Raw genomic sequence first — 18366 nt, 5'->3', positions numbered from 1 at the left:
AAGATCTTACATGACCCCCAGCCAACAGATCATAAATATAAAATGGAAGATCTGGAAGACTTTCACATGATCCACAAAGCAACCTGATTACTGTTTAGTACAGGGCTGGGCAAGATGGGTGTTTCTAGGCTACAGGGTTTTGTCGACAAAAGTGGACTTTTGTCGACAAAACTATACCTGCATCCACACTGCCTTTGAGTTATGTCGACATAACGTTGACAAAACTCTGCAGTTTTATCGACGTATGTAAACCTCATTCTACAAGGAATAACGCCTTTTGTTGACAGAGTTCTGTCGATAGACGGCATTATTGCATCTACACTGTCCTTTGCGTCCACACTGTTATGTCGACAAAGCGGCTTGCTTTGTCGACAGAACTGGATGTAGTCTAGACGCTCTATGTCGACCTAAGTTTTGTCGACAGATTCTGTCGACAAAACTCATGTCGACGTAAGCCAGTAGTCTAGACATACCCGATGAGTCCTGGGGGCCGGATCTGGCTCACTTAACATTTTGATCCAGTCCACGGACTGCATCTGGCCACTTTCTATTTATATTCTACTGCCCATGCCATTGAATTTCGAGGCAACGGCTCAGGCAGCAGGATCCTGTTTAAATGGCTCATGGTCTCGGTGCCACTCTGGCAGGGGCTAGAGCTACAAGCCCTTTAATTGGCCACAGCAACCCTGAGCAGTTGCCAGGCAATGTGGTAATGGTGGGGCTGTGAGCCCTTTGCTGTGGTTTTTAATTCAAAGCCTTTGGCCCCAGGCAACTCTGGGCCCTGTCCCTTCCGCCCCGGGCCCTGCCCCTTCCAGCAGGTGGAGGAGGCCTGTCACCACATACCAAAATTCATTAAGTGGCCTCCCTGTGATAATTATTTCCCAACCCTGGTTTAGTAAGAGAATCTTCCTTTTTCAGCAGCAAAGATTTATAATGTTGGAAAATAATACAAGGTGCATATTTAGCTAATGGGTATGAGCACAATATATCAGTAGTAAGTGGAATTAGTAATGAAGAGTATCATTTGCAATCTTCAACAAATTCAGTCACATTTCCTTTTGAAAACCACCTGATTGTAAGTAGAAGAACCTAATAGTAGATGTGTATATACCTGATCAAGCTGGGTATTTATCATGTCTTTGTGAGGGCTAAGTGGCTGGCTGTTAGGCCTTTTGATTGTGTGTTTGAGCTGTCCCTGTTAACAAAGATGGTGACCATCTAGGCTAGGTTTACAAGCCATCTGCAAATTGAACTTTTGACCTGAGAAACAGGGGTGTGCTAATGGTGAAATAGGGCAGCAGTTGGCAGAAGGGTGTTTGAATACTTTCTAGGAACACTACTATATCAGTAATGATAATGTCCAGTGATGGAACAGTTATTATGATCTGCAGTGGTTGTATCAAGTTTCCAAACTAGCTGAAGACAGAAGGGACTTCCTGTTATGAAACACAAGTTGTTGGCTGCACTAGAAGAAACAATTTGTGGGACTGAAGAAGAGCTATCAACCCTGCATAGCATCAGAGATGCTGAAGAGTTCTTGGTCAAACCCATTTAGCCAGCATCATTGCCAAGTCCACAGAGGAAGCACCTGGCAATGAAGGCACTAAAAAGGACAGAAATTAAAGGCAAATTGGCAGCTTGTGACTAGAGGCAGGTGTCAAGAGTGTCACATAGTGGTCACCTGTAGCCCAGTCCTTCCAGGCCTGCGAAGTATGCTCTGTTTGGAGGAGCAGGTTAATAAGAAGCTCAGAAGCCCAGACAATGTATAGTGGACAGGCTGCTGCAGAGACAGCCTATCTCTGAGAATCCAGGCAGAAGGCTAATCCTGAGATGGGACACTGAGTGGGTAAAGCCCACAGGCAGTAGTTTTTCCAACTACTACTCCCTACGAGAAGAAGCATGTCTAGCAGGCTTTACTTATTTGGTTTTTTTTAATGAAGCTATTCAGTGTTTGGACTGTAGTAGCCACTCCTCAAAGTGAAGAAGCACATAGGCAGGAAGCTGCCCTGGTTGGCCAACTTAGATTCCTTTTAAGAAGGAACCTGTTGGCGTTACCTCCCAGAGGACCTTAGGCTGGGACGTAGTAAAAAGGGAGGGTCCAGGTCCCTCTCAAGCCCCACTTAAGGGTAAAAGCCCAGGTGCAGGATGAGACCAAAACATTTCTAACCTAGGGGGAGGAACCAGGCATACCACCTCCTCCCTCAGTAGAGACAAGTAGCTGGAAGACAGGTGTATTACTCACTTGGACACCTGGTCCACCACAACCCTTATCACACACATTAAATATATTAAAATCTAGACAATAGACTAAAAACTGTAATTGCTAATGGAAAAACCATCATCAAATGGGTGTGTTTCCAGAGGAGAGGTACATGGGGATCAGAAAAAAGACAGTGTGCCGAACTTTACAAGAATTATACAGCCTGAAAATCTCAGAGCTGAAATCAGGCTATGGAAGACAAAAAGAAAAAGAAAGGCGTATGCCACTCATAGCATCTAAAAACATATCAGTGGGCCCACTGTAATGGACATTAGCACCTACCATCCCTTGTTAGATGTAAAGTGTACCCTATCCACATACCAGGAATCAAAGGCTAGAAATGGAAATGAAGAGCCCCTGGCATATACAGAAAGGCACAACTCAGGGATTAGTCTACTTAATCCCTGTGTCTGGGTCACTTATGAAGGGATGGCTGAACACCATCTTCAAGAGCAGGCTTAGAAATCAGTGAAGTAAATATGCAGAATGGCAAATGAATATGGTCACATAAGAAATTGATACAGACATAATCTGGGCCAGTAGTCATTTAACAAACACAAAACCCATCTTAGCAATATGGAAACAGTGCATGATATAAACATTGCAATATAAATAGTGACAGCAAACACAAAGCAGACATAGATCTATATGGAGCCATGTTTTATAAAATGTCTGGTACCAGCGCAGGCTTAAAGAACTAGGCCCCTGAGATTTAGATGGCTAACTACCTGTGAGGGTCTGTATCTCGGTAACTAGAATTTAGGGAAAGGTATCCCCACACAATGTGCTCTCTTCCTTATGTTTCAAGAAACATTTGTGGAACTGATGTTAGATTGCCTCCAGGGAATCTTTCTAAATTATCACAGATGTGCTGTTAGGTGGTCATGGCAACTTTTGAACACCAGCATATTTATATCAAGTTACAACAAACTAGATAAAGACAGAATATATGATCCACTTTTCTATTGTTCCTTGAACACAAACCATGAAGAAACTGAAGCCAATACAGGAAAAACCTCTATGCTTTCAGCCACTCTCTGAAAGCATTGCACTTAAATATACTGAAAATGTAAGTCTTTTGTGTTTGCTTATTTCTGTGTACAGTATGTGGGGAATGTCTAAGTACTCTTTTTGGGGAATATTGGGGAATAATAATGAGTAGGTAATGATACATATGCTCTAATTTACTTCTATTGCTCTAAATTATGACAGTAAGCACAGCTGGTTATACCACATTCATTGGGCTTGATGTTATTTTAGAGTACATTTTATACTGTAAGTAGAGGTGAATTTTCCAGGAAGAGTACACCTATGTGTGCTAGCTTTGCCCAAGCTGGTGGACAGTCTAGGCGCTCCCCTGTTGATATGAAAACCTTTTATCGACCTCCCCGGTAAACCTCATCCTACGAGGCATAACGGGGAGGTTGATAAAGGGCTTTCAGGTCGGCGCGGGAGAGTCCAGACTAGTGCGCTGAGCCGACAAACAGCTGATCAGCTGTTTGTCAGCTCAGCGCGGCAGCCATTTAAATTTAAATGAAGCTGCAATTATTTAAATCGCGGCTTCATTTCCCTCTGCTGATCAGCTTAATCTACATGGCTCCATCGACAGAGCCATGTAGTTTAGACACACCCTTGGACCTGTGTTTGTAATTAGATACAAAAGCAGATTTGCAATTTAGTGTTAATTGCTTTAATTGTCTCTATCCTACAAGTTATTTGTGGATGAATGTCTTAGTAGTGTTCAGTTGCCCACACATAACATGTATGGACTTTTGTTCAGCTTCCAATGTAGTGGTTGAGACAGGCAAGAAAAGATTCAGCAACATTCTCAGTAGCCAAATTTTGAAGTTCTTACTAATCTGTAATTCTTAGTTGACAATTACATTATTTTTATTGAAATAGTAATGTAATTCTCAACTGGCTATGCAAAACACTTCACTGGGACAAAGGTGCAATGATCAACCAAGTAGCACTAACGGTATAGCTGAACTCAAATATATGAGAGTATCTTCCTTACAGAGATGCCATCAGAATCTAGAGCACAAAAAAAGTACTTTCATGTTATTATAAATGTTACACTGATGGTAAACATGTTTCAAAGAAAATGTTTAGTCAAAAAATGGTAGTTTTATCCAAAATGAAATTTAACAAAAAACAGTGCCAACTTTAAAAAAAATGTGAAAAATTTCTTGGAATTTTTATAAAAATGAACTACAGAAAGTTATATAGGAAATATTCTTGAATAATTATTTCTGCAAAAAAAAAAAAATCAATTCACTGCGAATCCTTCAAAATTGTTAATGAATTTAAATTACACTGCTGTAGATGAACCAGACAAAAGTTTTGACATATTAACTTTTATGAACAGAATTGTGGAGAAAAATGTATCAAATATCTGTGCCTACTTTTTACCTATGAAAATGCAGAGTGAACACTTTACAATTTTGTAAGCTGATGTTAGAACTTAAGAAGCTTGGTCAATGCTGTCCTTGCATATCAGTTATCACCCTTTTTACCTAAAACACTACGAAACTGTATTACAGAACTAAATATGTAAAGAATGTAAAATCTGGTTACAGTTGAAGAATGGCTAAACTTAAAAACAGTGAATAGTCTAGCAGCACCTTAAAGACTAACAAAACATGTAGATGGTATCATGAACTTTCATGGGCACAACCCACTTCTTCAGATGAACGGAGTATTAACAGTCCCGTTCCAAAGTATGGCTGACCTTTAACAACGTTTCCTCAGCTCTTGCCCTCTAGCACCCTTATGCTACTTACACTACATTGATGACATCTTCATCATATGGACCCACAGGAAAGACCCCCTTGAAGAATTTCTCAGGGATTTTAACAACTTTCAACCCACCATCAACCTCAGCCTGGATCAGTCCACATGAGAGATCCACTTCCTTGACATTACAGTAAAATTACATGATGGATACATTTCCACCACCTTATTCCAGAAACCTGCTGAATGCTACACTTACCTTCATGCCTCTAGCTTCTATCCAAGAAATATTTCTCAATCTTTATTGTTTACAGCCAAGCCCTAAAATACAACCGAATTTCCTCCAATCCCACAGAAAGGGACAAACACAGGATCTATATAGAGCAGTCTTAAAACTTAAATACCCACCCAGAGAAGTGAAAAAACAGATTGATAGAGCCAGAAGAGTTACCAGATATGAACTACTTCAACATAGGCCAAGAAGAAAACAACAGAACATCATTTGTCATCACCACAACTTAAACCCCTCCAATGCATTATCAACAATTCACAACCTGCCCTGGAAAACAGCCCCACACTTTCACAGGCCTCGAGGGGGAAAGGCCCCAATCCTTACTTACATACAACCTAACCTCAAACAAATTCTTTCCAGTAACCACACAGCACACTTCCATCATAATCTTCCAGGAACCCACCCCTGCAATCAGCCCCAGTGCCAACTCTGTCCATACATCTACACAAGGGATTTCATTACTGGACCCAATTACTTTAGACACTACATTAGAGGCTCATTTAACTGCACATCCACTAATGTGATTTATGCCATCAAATGCCAGCAATGCCCCACTGTCATGTATATTGGCCAAACTGGATAGTCTCTATGGGAAAGAATTAATGTACAGAAATGAGATATCTGAAAATGCAACACACAGTAACCTGTTGGAGAACACTATAACCTGCCTGGGCACCTATTAATGGATCTCAAAGTCATCATGTTTCAGGCAAATTCCACAAGCTAAATACACAGGGAAGCATTAGAGCTTATCTTCATTTACCAGTTTGGAACCCATATCAAAGTTATGAATAAAGACATTACCTGGCTAGTATGCTACCTTCCACATCCTAATGACTTAATCAAGCAAACAATGGGTACTTAAGAATAATTTGCACCTTCTCTATCAGCTTCATGAAACATGAACACGCTAATGCACTATTTCCCCCCTTCCTTCTTCTCCCCTCTATCCCCTATTTATTTTGTAACTGGACTGTTAATACTGCATTTATCTGAAGAAGTGGGTTGTATCCATGAAAACGCATGATAGCATCTACATGTTTTGTTAGTCTTTAGGGCGCTGCTAGAGTATTCATAGTTTTTTAATTTTTTTCCAGTTACAGACTTACACCCCCTATGGATGTTTCTAGCTAGTTTACCAGTGCCAAATTGGGAAGACACAGTAGATATCACTGAATATTATTACAGAATCAAAGAAGCCCATCATTCATTAAGGCAACTAACATACCAATAATCAAGGTGAGTAAGCTAATATTTCTTGCTGTTGGTGAAAGAAACAAGCTTTTCAATCTTACACTTGTTTCTCTCACCAGCAGAATTTGCTTCAGTAAAATATGCTACCTTACCCACTTAGGGTGTGTCTAGACTACATGGTTTTGTCGACAAAAGTGGACTTTTGTCGACAAAACTATACCTGCGTCCACACTACCACTGAGTTCTGTCGACATAATGTTGACAGAACTCAGCAGTTTTGTCGACGCTGGTAAACCTCATTTTACGAGGCATAACGCCTTCTGTTGACAGAGTTTCTGTCGACAGAAGGTGTTATTGCATGTAAACTGTCCTTTGCGTCTACACTACCATGTCGACAAAGCAGCTTGCTTTGTCAACAGAACTCAATGTAGTCTAGACGCTCTTTGTCGACAGAAGTTTTGTCGACAGTATCTTAGTCTTTCTTAAATATTCTGAGACCAACACGGCTACAACAACATTACATATATCAATCATCATTCAGCCTTAGTATTGCATAGGATATATATTAAGATAAAGTTAAAGGCTTATCAGCAATTGGATCCAAAGACATGAACTCAGTGCTCTCTTTAGTTGCAAGTAGGCACTCATTTTAAATGGGAACTGTCTGCATGTATCTGAGGGCAGAATGTGTCCCATGTTTATTTACTAAAAAAATGGTATGTATGTCTTCTACAACCCTTTCTAAGTTTCAGAAGTATTTTGTTTTCCAAGTTAGCTAGATCTGAGGTAGATTTTGCTTAACAGAAAGTTTACTATTCACATAGAATTAGTGATTAGTATTATGAAAACTCTGAAAGAACCAAAACAATATTGGTAGCATTTTCAAGAAATGCCTAAGTGACTTAGAGTGACTTTCTATTGGATTGAGGCCTCCCCAAGATATGTCTACTTTACAATTACAATGCATGCCTGTCCCATGCCAGCTAACACAGCTCACAGACTCGGACTGTGGGACTGTACAACTGTGAGCTTTGGTTGCAGGTGGGACCCTCTCACCTGATAGGATACTAGAGCCCGAGCTCAGCCCTGAGCTTGAATAACATCACTGCACTTAAACAACCCCCCAGTCTGAGTTCCACTAGCCTGAGTCAGCTGTCATGGGCAAGCCATAGGTTTTTAACTGCAAGAAAGACATACTTTAAGTCACTTAGACCCATTTGAAAAAATTACCCTAAATCTTGCAAGCAGTTCTAAATAATATGTCAAAGATAAGCTTGCACAGGTTGAACTTCTCTAGTCTGGCACTCTCTGGTCCAGCAACACCCATGGTCCGGTTTGATTTTATTTAGCCAGATGTCTACTTATCATATGTATGGTCAAGTTTTCCGTGGTTCCATAAAGTTTGTTTACACCCACCAGTCTTGGCTCTCAGTGTTCTGTGCTGTCATTTAGTTCTAATTCAAGGGTTTTCAAATTCTTGAGTCATGGTTTGTAAGGGCAATCCATTAGTTGGCTGCAAGGAGCTTTATTTACCTGCTCCTCTGCACCACTTCCAGCAGCTCCCATTGTCCGGGAACAGTGATCTGCAGCCAACGCGAGCTGCGATCGCCTGTACCTGTGGAGGTACAGGTAAACAAAGCAGCTCACAGCCAGCTAGTGGCTTGCTCTTACAAGCTATAACCCACAGTTTGAAAACCCCTGCTCTAATTTACCCCTAAATGTCTTCCAAGAGCCCAGTCATCAATGAAAGTGTTGGTACTGCTGCTAGACTATATTGCTTACTAGAGCCTTGTGATTTGGCAAATTCTCTGGTCAGGTCCCAAGGGTGCCAGTCTAGAGAGGTTCAACCTGTATTACAATTGCAAATATTTTTTAAAAATGCAAGAAATACTAGCCCAGGCCAATAGTTTTAGAGATTTAAAGGCAATTCCATTTAAAGAGATCTAAAGGAATTCAGATTATTTTTTCACTCAAATTTCCATTCTTTCATTGCCAAATTACTTAGTTTGTGTTGTATCTATTAGGTGTTGTAATTCAGTGTTGTATTTAATAATGTCCTTGTTAATTAACATACTATCACGTCCACTCTAAAAATAATTTATTCAAGGGTTTAACTTATGTCTATCCATCAGGAAGGTAATTTATTTTTACCAAAGTGTAGCAATTAGATAGCACTGTTATGTAAACCAACCAATACTTACCATGAGCAGCCCTTTGTAGGCATAGACAATGCCGAGCCAAATGGTCATGTGAGTGTTTTCACAGTGTTCTAAAATTGGACGTATGGAAATATCTCTGCCTGCAGGGTCCGGCTACAAAGGGAAGAAAAAATAAAGAGTAAAATATTTGAATTAATATTTGACAAGTACTTATGTCTCAGACACCATTTCATTCTATTCCAGTGGTTTGGGATACATGCATCTGTGTAGAAAAGAAAAGCCAACTTTAGTGAGACTTTTAATGGTATGATCCCTTAAGGCTCAAAGGAGTTTAATAAAAAACAGTGATTAGAGAAAGGAAGGTGATAGATAGATTCACGCTTACATTGCCACAGCAAAATAGAAAGCAGAAGGAATGCTGGTCATGTGTCCAGTGATTCTCTTTCTTTAATACAGTCAATCACATGAATCCGTTATAGTTTACTTAACGCAAAACTACCATGAGAAAAATATCTGGGAAGGCATTCTGTGTAAGTGAAGGAAATAAAACTACTTGTATCTTTTTTATTTGGACAGCTAATTTGGTAAATATAGTAAAAAAAACCAACCTCAAATGGATATAGCTCAAACATGCAGCCATGAAAATAAATATACTTAAAATCGATCTTCATTTCACCCTATGTTTTGTGTCACAGATCAGTGGCTGAGTACGCAATGAGACACACACAATGTGCATGACAACTCAGGAGTATATCAAGGACCACACACCTGATGAGGGGAGTTACACAAGCACTTAGCCACAGGGGCCTGGAAAGGAAAGAAGTGTAGTATGAGGTGGAGACTAGGGGGTAGGCAGGGAACTTGGAGTGTGAGGCAGTGGTGGGCGACCTGTGGCCCATGGACCCCCTGGATATCCACTCCCCCCTCCTTCCCAGTACTTTTGGAGGTGTTCCAGTTCTAGGAAGAAAAGGGGAGAGAGGATGGAGTGTGAATTAGGTGACTTGCATGCTCTGAAAGTCCTGGGAGAGAGAGGGGCCAGACAGGAGGGTTGTGGGGCTGCAGGTGGAACCACAGTGGGCCATGAGCTGCTGTGGCCCACTGAAGTAAAGGAGGGCCACTCATGTGGCCCACCCACTACTCGTGGTTGCCTATCCCTACTGTGAGAGCTGCAGCCAGAGAGAAGACACTCTCTCCAAGCCCCAGGACTGTTTGGGGAGAGAGGGATGGAGAAATTCCTCACTCCCCACCATGCCCCAGAACAGCCTGCATGCAAAATCCTTCATCCTTGGCCCCACCACACAGCCCTCACCCATAGATGGAGGCTTCACCCACTGCAACCAATCCTCCTCCCACAATGTGAACCTTGTCCCAACCCCCACCACACATCATCTCCATATTGGTGCACATACCAAAATTCATTCCATGCATGGATGCAAAAAATTAGCGGGACCGTTGATTGTAGTGTGTTCCAGGCTATTGTTTGTTTTATTGACCTGAGATAAACCAAGTGCTTGGGTTATACTATTGTCATTTCACTGTGGAAACTGCAGCAAAACCTCATTACAGAATATAACTCATTTCAAACTTTCTGCAGCAAGCTTCCCTTGAGACCTAGTGAAAATCTCTATACAAATTAATGCTGCTAGAAGCCCTCATCACTTCCATTCACCCTCAGAAGAGAGGATGTGCAGAGGGAATAGACAATTTAAGGCAGCCCTGCTTCTGTGGGATGTGGGAAGAAGTTATATCAGATACTCATAGACGTCTCAAGAATTTTTGTTTTGCAAATACACATGGGCAATGGGTATCATAGGATGGGGGAAGCGGAGCCTCCCCAAACAGCCAGGTGTGGCCTCGCCCACAATCTGCCCCTTGTCACTCTTCTGCTTCCCGTTCTGCTACCAGTGGCTCTTCTGTCCTATCATGATGACAGCTGGTGATGGGCACTCTGCGGCCTGCTCCCCCAGCATTCTGTGGCTGGGGCCGTGCTGCTAGGACTCAAAGAGCTCCGGGGCTGCTAGCTAGCTTGGGACAGGTGCCCCACAGTGGGAAAGAAGGGTTGGGGATGCAGGGCTGAGGTCACCAGCCACAGTGGGGGGCTGGGCTTTGGCAGGTATGAAAGGGGCAGGGCCTTGGACGTAAGTAGCAGGGATGGGAGTGGGGATTAGCCTCCCCAAGCTACGGGTTCACCCTGTGCAAATACAATAGACAATTAAAAAGCAAACCTACAGAACTGCCTCTCATTAGAATGTATAGCATATGGTGGTAAATGATTGCTTTTTAATGTTGCCCTCTGTACATGGACATACTACTGCTTCTTTTGAAAATTAGACTAGTGATTGTAATGCTGCATTACATTGATAGGAATATTCTGCTGTACCAATCTATCCAAAGTTGTTGTGTATTCTTATGTTGTTTTCCTTTCGATTTGAACCTGACATACAGGCACAGATGTTCAAAGCAAGTCACTCTTTCCAATTTAAAATGATGGGCCAGATTTTCAGCTGAGGTAGATCACCATGTGCTTAACTTTATGCATGTGTGCCAGTACCAGGGGAATTCACTTCAATCATTTCCTTTTGCAGCTGGCTACATGTATACAATCTTTGAGGAAGAAAAATATTGACTTATCCAAGCAAGGGAAAAATCAGATTTTCTTTGACTCAAATAGAGAAGCAATTTTTTTTCATAGAAGGAGTTCAGAAAACAAGAGACCATTATTATTATATTCAATCTTAGCGTCAGTAGGAATTTTGCTGTAGATTTCAGTGAGTGCAGAATCAAGCTCCTGCTCCATTTCCCTCATCAACTCTTCCATATGTAAAGCATAATTGCCTGGCTACCGCTGACCTCAGATAGCAAAAAAGAATAACAAAAAGACAGAAAACAAAGAAAAAGAATGACATAAAAAGAAAGAGGATTGTGGGAAAATTTCTCACAATCCATGGTTATTTCTCTGTGTCCTTGACAACGGAATGACAAGTTACGTCCACCCCTACACAGTAGTAACCCTGAATAGGATAATATGAATGGCAAACATCTCTCAGATAAAAGAGGTCCTGGAGGAGGATTCTATCTCTTTATAAGCAGTGTATAGCCACACTCTGACAGCCACTGAGCACCTGCAACACCCATTAATATAAAAATGAGCTAGAGGTACTCATCACCTCTCAGAGTAAGGCTGTCAGGTGGCAGAAAAATATATTACATTCTGTACCAAATGTAATTTGACATTCCAACCTGAGGATAAAGAGTTCTGGCTTTTCCATCATTTGTTAATGAAATGGAGAAAAGTTCACGTGAGAATTGCCATCCTAAAAATTCAGTCATGTCAACATTTTCATATGAACAGGACTGTCTGAAGATACCTTTACTTTAAGTTTTGGAACCTTGCCTTAAGTCATTACAAGGCCAAATAGTTTTAAAAAAAATCCAGAGCTGATCTCCCATGCCTCTTTGAGTTCTGGTATGCATCCTTTTCTGAGTTGTGAGATATGTTCTTGTCTTTTTAGATCTACAGTATCCCCCCAATGTCTAATTTTTAGCAGTGGGGAGTTACACCAGTTCACACCAACCCAGGATCTGGGCTCATGTCTTTTCAGCTATGCCCATCCATTGCCCACTGCCTTTCTCCTTTTTAAGCTCACAGGAGTAGAGTGGTGTTTGGGTCCTGATGCTTCACCGTAATTCTGACAGCATGGAAGCCAGTAGTTATGCTTGCCTTGAAGCTCAACAGTCTTGTGCTGTTTGCTGAACCCAGAATGATTTACAGGGTCAAGGTGTTGACGATATTTTGTAGGCACAAAGGATCCGTGAAGTGCAGCTCTACCACCCAGCAGTGAGGCCTGTGAAATTCTCACTCTTCAGTTTTTCACTAAGGTATTTTTCTCTTAAGAGAATGTAGTTATGTTCAAACGTATTTCAAATGTAAGTTCTGTTCTGTTATTAGGGTTGGAGACAAAGCACAAGCTCTTTTCTCAAAATAGAAAAGCAGGCGAAAATGATATATAAAAAAGTGCTGAACTATTTTAAAATTCTACCGGAGAAGAATACATAATTTCCTTAATGAAAACCATACCAAAATTACATTAAAATGAGTCTGCAATGGACATTATGTGCTTAGAAATAAATGTGGGCTTTTCTGAGATTCTGAGTTAGATCCTAAAAGAACAGGCAAGGCTCCCTCTGAAAACAAGAAAGGCCCAGTCTTGCAAGGTGCTTCAATGGGAGCCAAGGATGCTCAGTACCTCGCACGATAAAGCCACGTATCAGTGCCAAAATTAGAAAAGCTTCTGTATTTGAGAGCACTCTCTTTTAGGGTTACCAGAGGATTTCAAAAAAACAACAGACACATTTGAGCTCAGATACAGGGGGAGGAGCCAGCCAGGAGGTGAGCGGGGCTAGGTGGGAGAGGGTTGGGTGGAGTGGGGCTATCTGGGGCAGATTGGGGAGGGGAGGAGGGAACTGGCTGGTGGGAAGCAGGGCTGGGTGGGAAGGGGTTGGGGGAGCGGGGCTGGCCAGGAGGAGAAGTGGGGGGGAGGGGGAACTGGCCGGCAGGGAGCGGGACTGGCCTGGGCGCAGATCCTGGGGCGCTGCCTGTCCCGTGCACGGTCCCTGCGGGGTGCATGGGTGAGTCTGGCCCCAGGGATTCCATCCTGCCTCATCCCCTCCCCCCTCCTCTATGTAGTTATGTACTGCTTGGCTGGTAGACATGCTCACGCAGTGTGAGCGTGTCTACCAGCCAGGCAGTACGCAACTACATACTGATACTCATAATCATAAAATTTACTTAATTAGAAAATACTGGACCCTTTTAAAGTAGGCTTCAGATCCATAAAGTCTTAATATTTGCAAATGCATTTTGTTGACTCCTAATAAATTATGAATCGTCTGTGTTCCTAAATAGGTGGCAATTATTTTGCTGTATGTGGATTTCTGTGTTTTATTTTTCAATACAGTGGGACGCTATTCCTGCTTCATTGTCTCTATTTGCCTTTTGGTTGACATATTGATGATTTTGAATGAATTTACCAAACCTGGCTAAAAGCTAGATAAATGCAAATAAATACGGTCTTTTCTGATGTCCAAACAATGTTTTAAAAATCCATAATTACAACTGAATACAGCACTTCACTGACCTCACTAAACAACGCCATTTGTACACTTTGCTATTGCTGGAGAGTTTGGGTGTAAAGAAGATGACAGCTTAAAACCTACCCAGGACTGCATATGTCCTGGAATTCTGCCCTTTTCTTTTATAGAAAGCAATTGAATGGCTTTCGCATGTCATCAGCAAAAGCCTGAAGACCTCCTGTCTGTGATTAGGGTGAAGCTTTCCTACTTTATTTGAAACCTAATAAGGTTTCTGATACTGGCATCAGTTTTTGTAATGCTTTCAAGCAGCTCAACATAAACAGTTTATTCTGTTAACTTCACATTAGAGTTGCACATCATCCCCAATAAAATGCTTACTCTAGTCTATGCCAAACCTGCTGAGTCTAGAGAAAAACTTTCAGACACCAATAAACAGTTTACCTGTGAAATTATCTTAACCCTCTTGTATATATGCATTACTATTAATAGGGGAACAGCAGCCACCCCTGTTTTTAGATTGCCCAGCACTTCCCATTATAAACATCCTGTTTTAGACTTCTAGTGCCTGGAGTCTTTACAGCAAGCTTCTGAAATTTGGTAGGACCCTTCCCTGAGACAGAACAGGCACCAAATAAAAGAGTCTGTAATAGACAAAGTGCCAGTCGAGGAGAGGACTAGTGCATACCCTCTGGATTGTGTTCATTAATACAAAATAACCCACACGTTACTAAACTGAGGTGAAACATCTAGAATGTTCTCCAATGTGTGATGTCTGTTTACGAGAAGCACTGTATATAAAAAGAAAAGTGATCTTTGTTTAATTTCTGAGTCTGCAATCAAATGTGTCACAAGACATCTATGATACATAATAACTCAATCTAGTACAAAACAATTACTGTGCTTTGATATATGTGTGACAGATTGACAATATTCTGAAATGGCCTGAACAAACTTTAAGGAATTAAGATAAACTTTACTGAATTAAAGTTCATTCCTTTGGGGTCCATTGAATTAAAAATGCAGTTGGGTATATGTTGCTGTGGAATTGTATATACCTTCTCTAGTAGGGAGAGGGATGCTAATATACTTCCTCCCTTATCAGCCCTTTCAACCCACCTCCCCCAAAGCAATTTGCATATACTAGTTCAAACTGGATTCTACAGGGACTGACAAAAAAACAAACAAAAAAAAGGAGGGGAGTGGGGATCAGAAAAATAACCTGGTTTTAAATTGGCTCAGGTCCTTCTTGATCCAGCAAATGGACAAGACTGGTCCACAGACAGCTCCAATCCTAGGAAGTGTTGGAAGGACTGGCCTACTGAAGTCTCATTAGACTGCATTCATATTTTGAGCTGAAGCTGTGAGGAACTTGTTACCACAGGGAATCCCCTGGCTTGGGTGGGCCCATGTCAGAATTCATGTTAAGGTCGGGGTGATCTGTGGTAAGCTTGCTAGCATATATGCAGGTACTTGTGTTGGTTGTAATAGTTTCTCTGATGTCCTTGTATCTTAAGGATAAAATGGGTTTGCATGGGAAGAGCAGTGTGGTGAGTTATAACTGTTGACAATCACTCCGTCATCATTCTGAAGAGAAAGCAAGCAGGTATACTTGGGCAGTTAGTCTCCCCTATGTGTAACAAGGAACTGTACAGCCAGGAAATATCCCACTACGGCTACGGCTAGACTACAACCAGTACTTTCGAAAAAGCAAGCTGCTTTTTTGAAAGAGAGCCCCCAGGCAGTCTGGATGCTCCTTTTCGAAAAAGCACAGTTTGCATTACATAGCGCCTTTTTTCGAAAAAGCACTTTAGAAAAAAGGCATTCTTCCTCGTAAAACGAGGTTTCCGCGGTCAAAAAAACTGCCACGTTCTTTCGATTTACTTTCAAAAGAATGCAGCAGCAGTCTAGATGCAGAGGAAGTTTTTTTCGAAAAAAGGCCACTTTTTTTGAAAAAATCCTGTGGTCTAGACACACCCTCAGAAGGGAGTAAGATGTGGGTGCTCACCCATGCCGAGGAGCTGGAAGCCTGAGGAAGAGTAGCCTTGCTGGAGTATTGAAGGAAATATAGGTCTGGTTGCCCTGAATTGTGATAATACCATGACATACATCTTCTTGATGTTGATACTTAAACAGTGAAATGATTGAGGCGTTGACATAGCCCAGTGAAAGTGCTGGAAGCTCCAGCCAATGGGGTTTTTAAACTGGACTGGATACACACTACAAAGTATATGCTAGGAAACAATCGTACATTGCAGGGAAGAAGACTGGATAATATAACAGTAGTCCAATTAATGAACTCTCTTCCTTCCCCATTAGATTTTGTGTTTCTTTCCTCCCCTAATTTACCTCTTGTTTCTATCTCTCTTTCTTTTAGTCTTCTTTTAATTTGTCCTTTTTCATTTGTTGCAGCTTCTCAGCTTCCAAACCATTCCTGTTTCCCAGCAACAGCTGGTACATGATTTAGAGCAGTGGTTTTCAAACCCTTTTTTCATGACACAGTTGAAGAACATTGTTGATGCCCATGACCCAAGATAATTTGACTGGAGTGTGGGCTCTGAAGTGGGGCTGAGGATGAGAGCTCTGGGGTATAGGAGGGAACTCTGGCTTGGGGGAGGGGGTCAGGGCTGGGACAGGAAGTGCTTATCTTGAGCAGATCCCGGTCAGCAGTGCAGCGGCGGTGCTAAGGCAGCTTCCTGCCTGTCCTGGCACCACAGACCATTCTGCGCCCCAGAAGCAGCCAGCAGCAGGTTCCCAGCTGATGGGAGTAGGAAGCTGGTGCTCAGGGCAGGGGCAGTGCACAGAGTCCTGCGCGCTCCTGTCCTCCCCACCATCTAAGAACCAGGCATGTTGCCAGCCACTTCTGGAGCTCAGTGCAGTTTGTGGTAGGATTTTGTTAGAGTTTATCTGATTATCCGTTTAACCGATAAACATCAGCTTATCACTTAATGGCATCGATTAAACTCTGCTGGCTCCCCGAGTGGTGGCCTCACTACAGCAGGGCAGCGAAGCCTCTTCCCTTGGGAGTTAGGTGGGGGCAAGGGCTACTGGATCCGCTCTTGAGGAGGAGGTTTCTCTTCAAAATATGGAAAGGAAATTCAGTTTTCAAAAGATGCATGCCACACATTGTTCATCTAAACCAAATGTATGGACAAGTGCTTATCAGACCTGAAGTGGATGGTTTGTAGCCAACTTTCTGCATAACAGGTGTTACTATGCAGAAAGTATATAATACTATGCTGCTCCCGTTCGGGCAAAAGTCGTTTTGCGCAAAGCTTTTGCGCAAAAGGGCCAGTGTAGACAGCTCAGATTTGTTTTGTGCAAAAAAGCCCCGATCGCGAAAACGGCGATCGGGGCTTTTTTGCGCAAAAGTGCGTCTAGATTGGCATGGACGCTTTTCCGCAAAAAGTGCTTTTGCGGAAAAGCATCCATGCCAATCTAGACGCTCTTTTCTGCAAATGCTTTTAACGGAAAACTTTTCTGTTAAAAGAATTTGCGGAAAATCATGCCAGTCTAGACGTAGCCGAAGAGATTAAAAAGAATAGGGTCTAGTCGAGTTATCAATGTAACTCTCAGACTCATCTTTTGGAAGTGTTGTGCAGGTTTCCTTTGACAATGAAGACAGACTGGTCAGTCACAGAGTGCTCACTTTGTGTTCACCCACAAGTGGTAGAGTGTTTTTGTCTTTTATCATTTTCCAGTGTGAGTTCATTTAAGAGTGCAATGATTGTATGGTTTCACCCACATTGTTATTATTGGGGCATTTAATACTGGATGAGATACATCACGTGTTGTGATAGGCACATGTCCTCATCCCCAAAGGAAATCCAAACAGCAGTTTCAAAAGACAAGCCCAGGAGCTTAAATTCATTACTTTGTTAGACACTAAATATCATGGCCATCCAGAGAGACTGGATTTATGGCTATTTACAACAGACTGTAACTCACTAACCCCCTCTTTTGGTCTAGGACTGTAGGGATGTTAATGGTCCATGCTACCTTGAATGGCCCCCCACAATATATGGTAACTGTTTCTACTAAACATTCTGTTCCACTTTGCATTTAGCTGTGACACTTGGAGTACTTTTCCCATATCCATAATAGAGCTCTGTGGGTATGTCTACACAGCAAAGACTCGGTCTCACTGATGATGATTCAAAGACAAATGTGCAGCTGGCCCATGCATATGCATAGACCTCCAAATCTGAGAATTAATTTATTTTAGAATTTTAGCCCTTTCCATGGCTCCTATCACTATAAAGTTTGAGTACATTATGAACACAGGGGAATGTAGTCTCATAGCACCACTTTGGTAGGGAAGCATTTATCTTAATTTGACATATGGGAAAACTGAGGCACAATGGCTCATCTGGAAATGCTAGCAGCAAATATCCCCAAGGGCTAGAGCTGGAACACAAGATGTGGAGGTCTCTGTGTTACTACAGTGAATTCCTTCCCAGGTCTTGCCAGCATCTTCTGGACTAACTGATTGCCATATTTGGGGTTAGGAATGAATTTTCCTTAGTTCAACTTGGGAAAGGCTCTGGGGTTTTTTCAGCTTCTCCTGCAGCATGGGACAGGGGACGCGGGGGTGTCACACGTTTAAACTCGAGTAAATGGTACATTCGCCGCAACTT

The 18366-nt window shown here is 42.0% G+C and overlaps 1 protein-coding gene across 1 annotated transcript in view; it reads right to left on the bottom strand.

Annotated features, from left to right (window-relative positions):
- Window positions 1-18366, bottom strand: part of GABBR2 (gamma-aminobutyric acid type B receptor subunit 2) — an 856335-nt gene that overhangs the window by 63704 nt on the left and 774265 nt on the right. Inside the window, exon 14 of the mRNA XM_075921529.1 lies at window positions 8681-8791. Within this exon, the coding sequence (XP_075777644.1) occupies window positions 8681-8791 (111 nt within the window). The remainder of the gene's footprint in view (window positions 1-8680; window positions 8792-18366) is intronic.

This window comes from Pelodiscus sinensis, chromosome 2, assembly GCF_049634645.1.
Source record: "Pelodiscus sinensis isolate JC-2024 chromosome 2, ASM4963464v1, whole genome shotgun sequence".
NCBI classification, from domain to species: domain Eukaryota; kingdom Metazoa; phylum Chordata; order Testudines; family Trionychidae; genus Pelodiscus; species Pelodiscus sinensis.
This window is presented reverse-complemented; position numbering and strand designations above follow the sequence as displayed.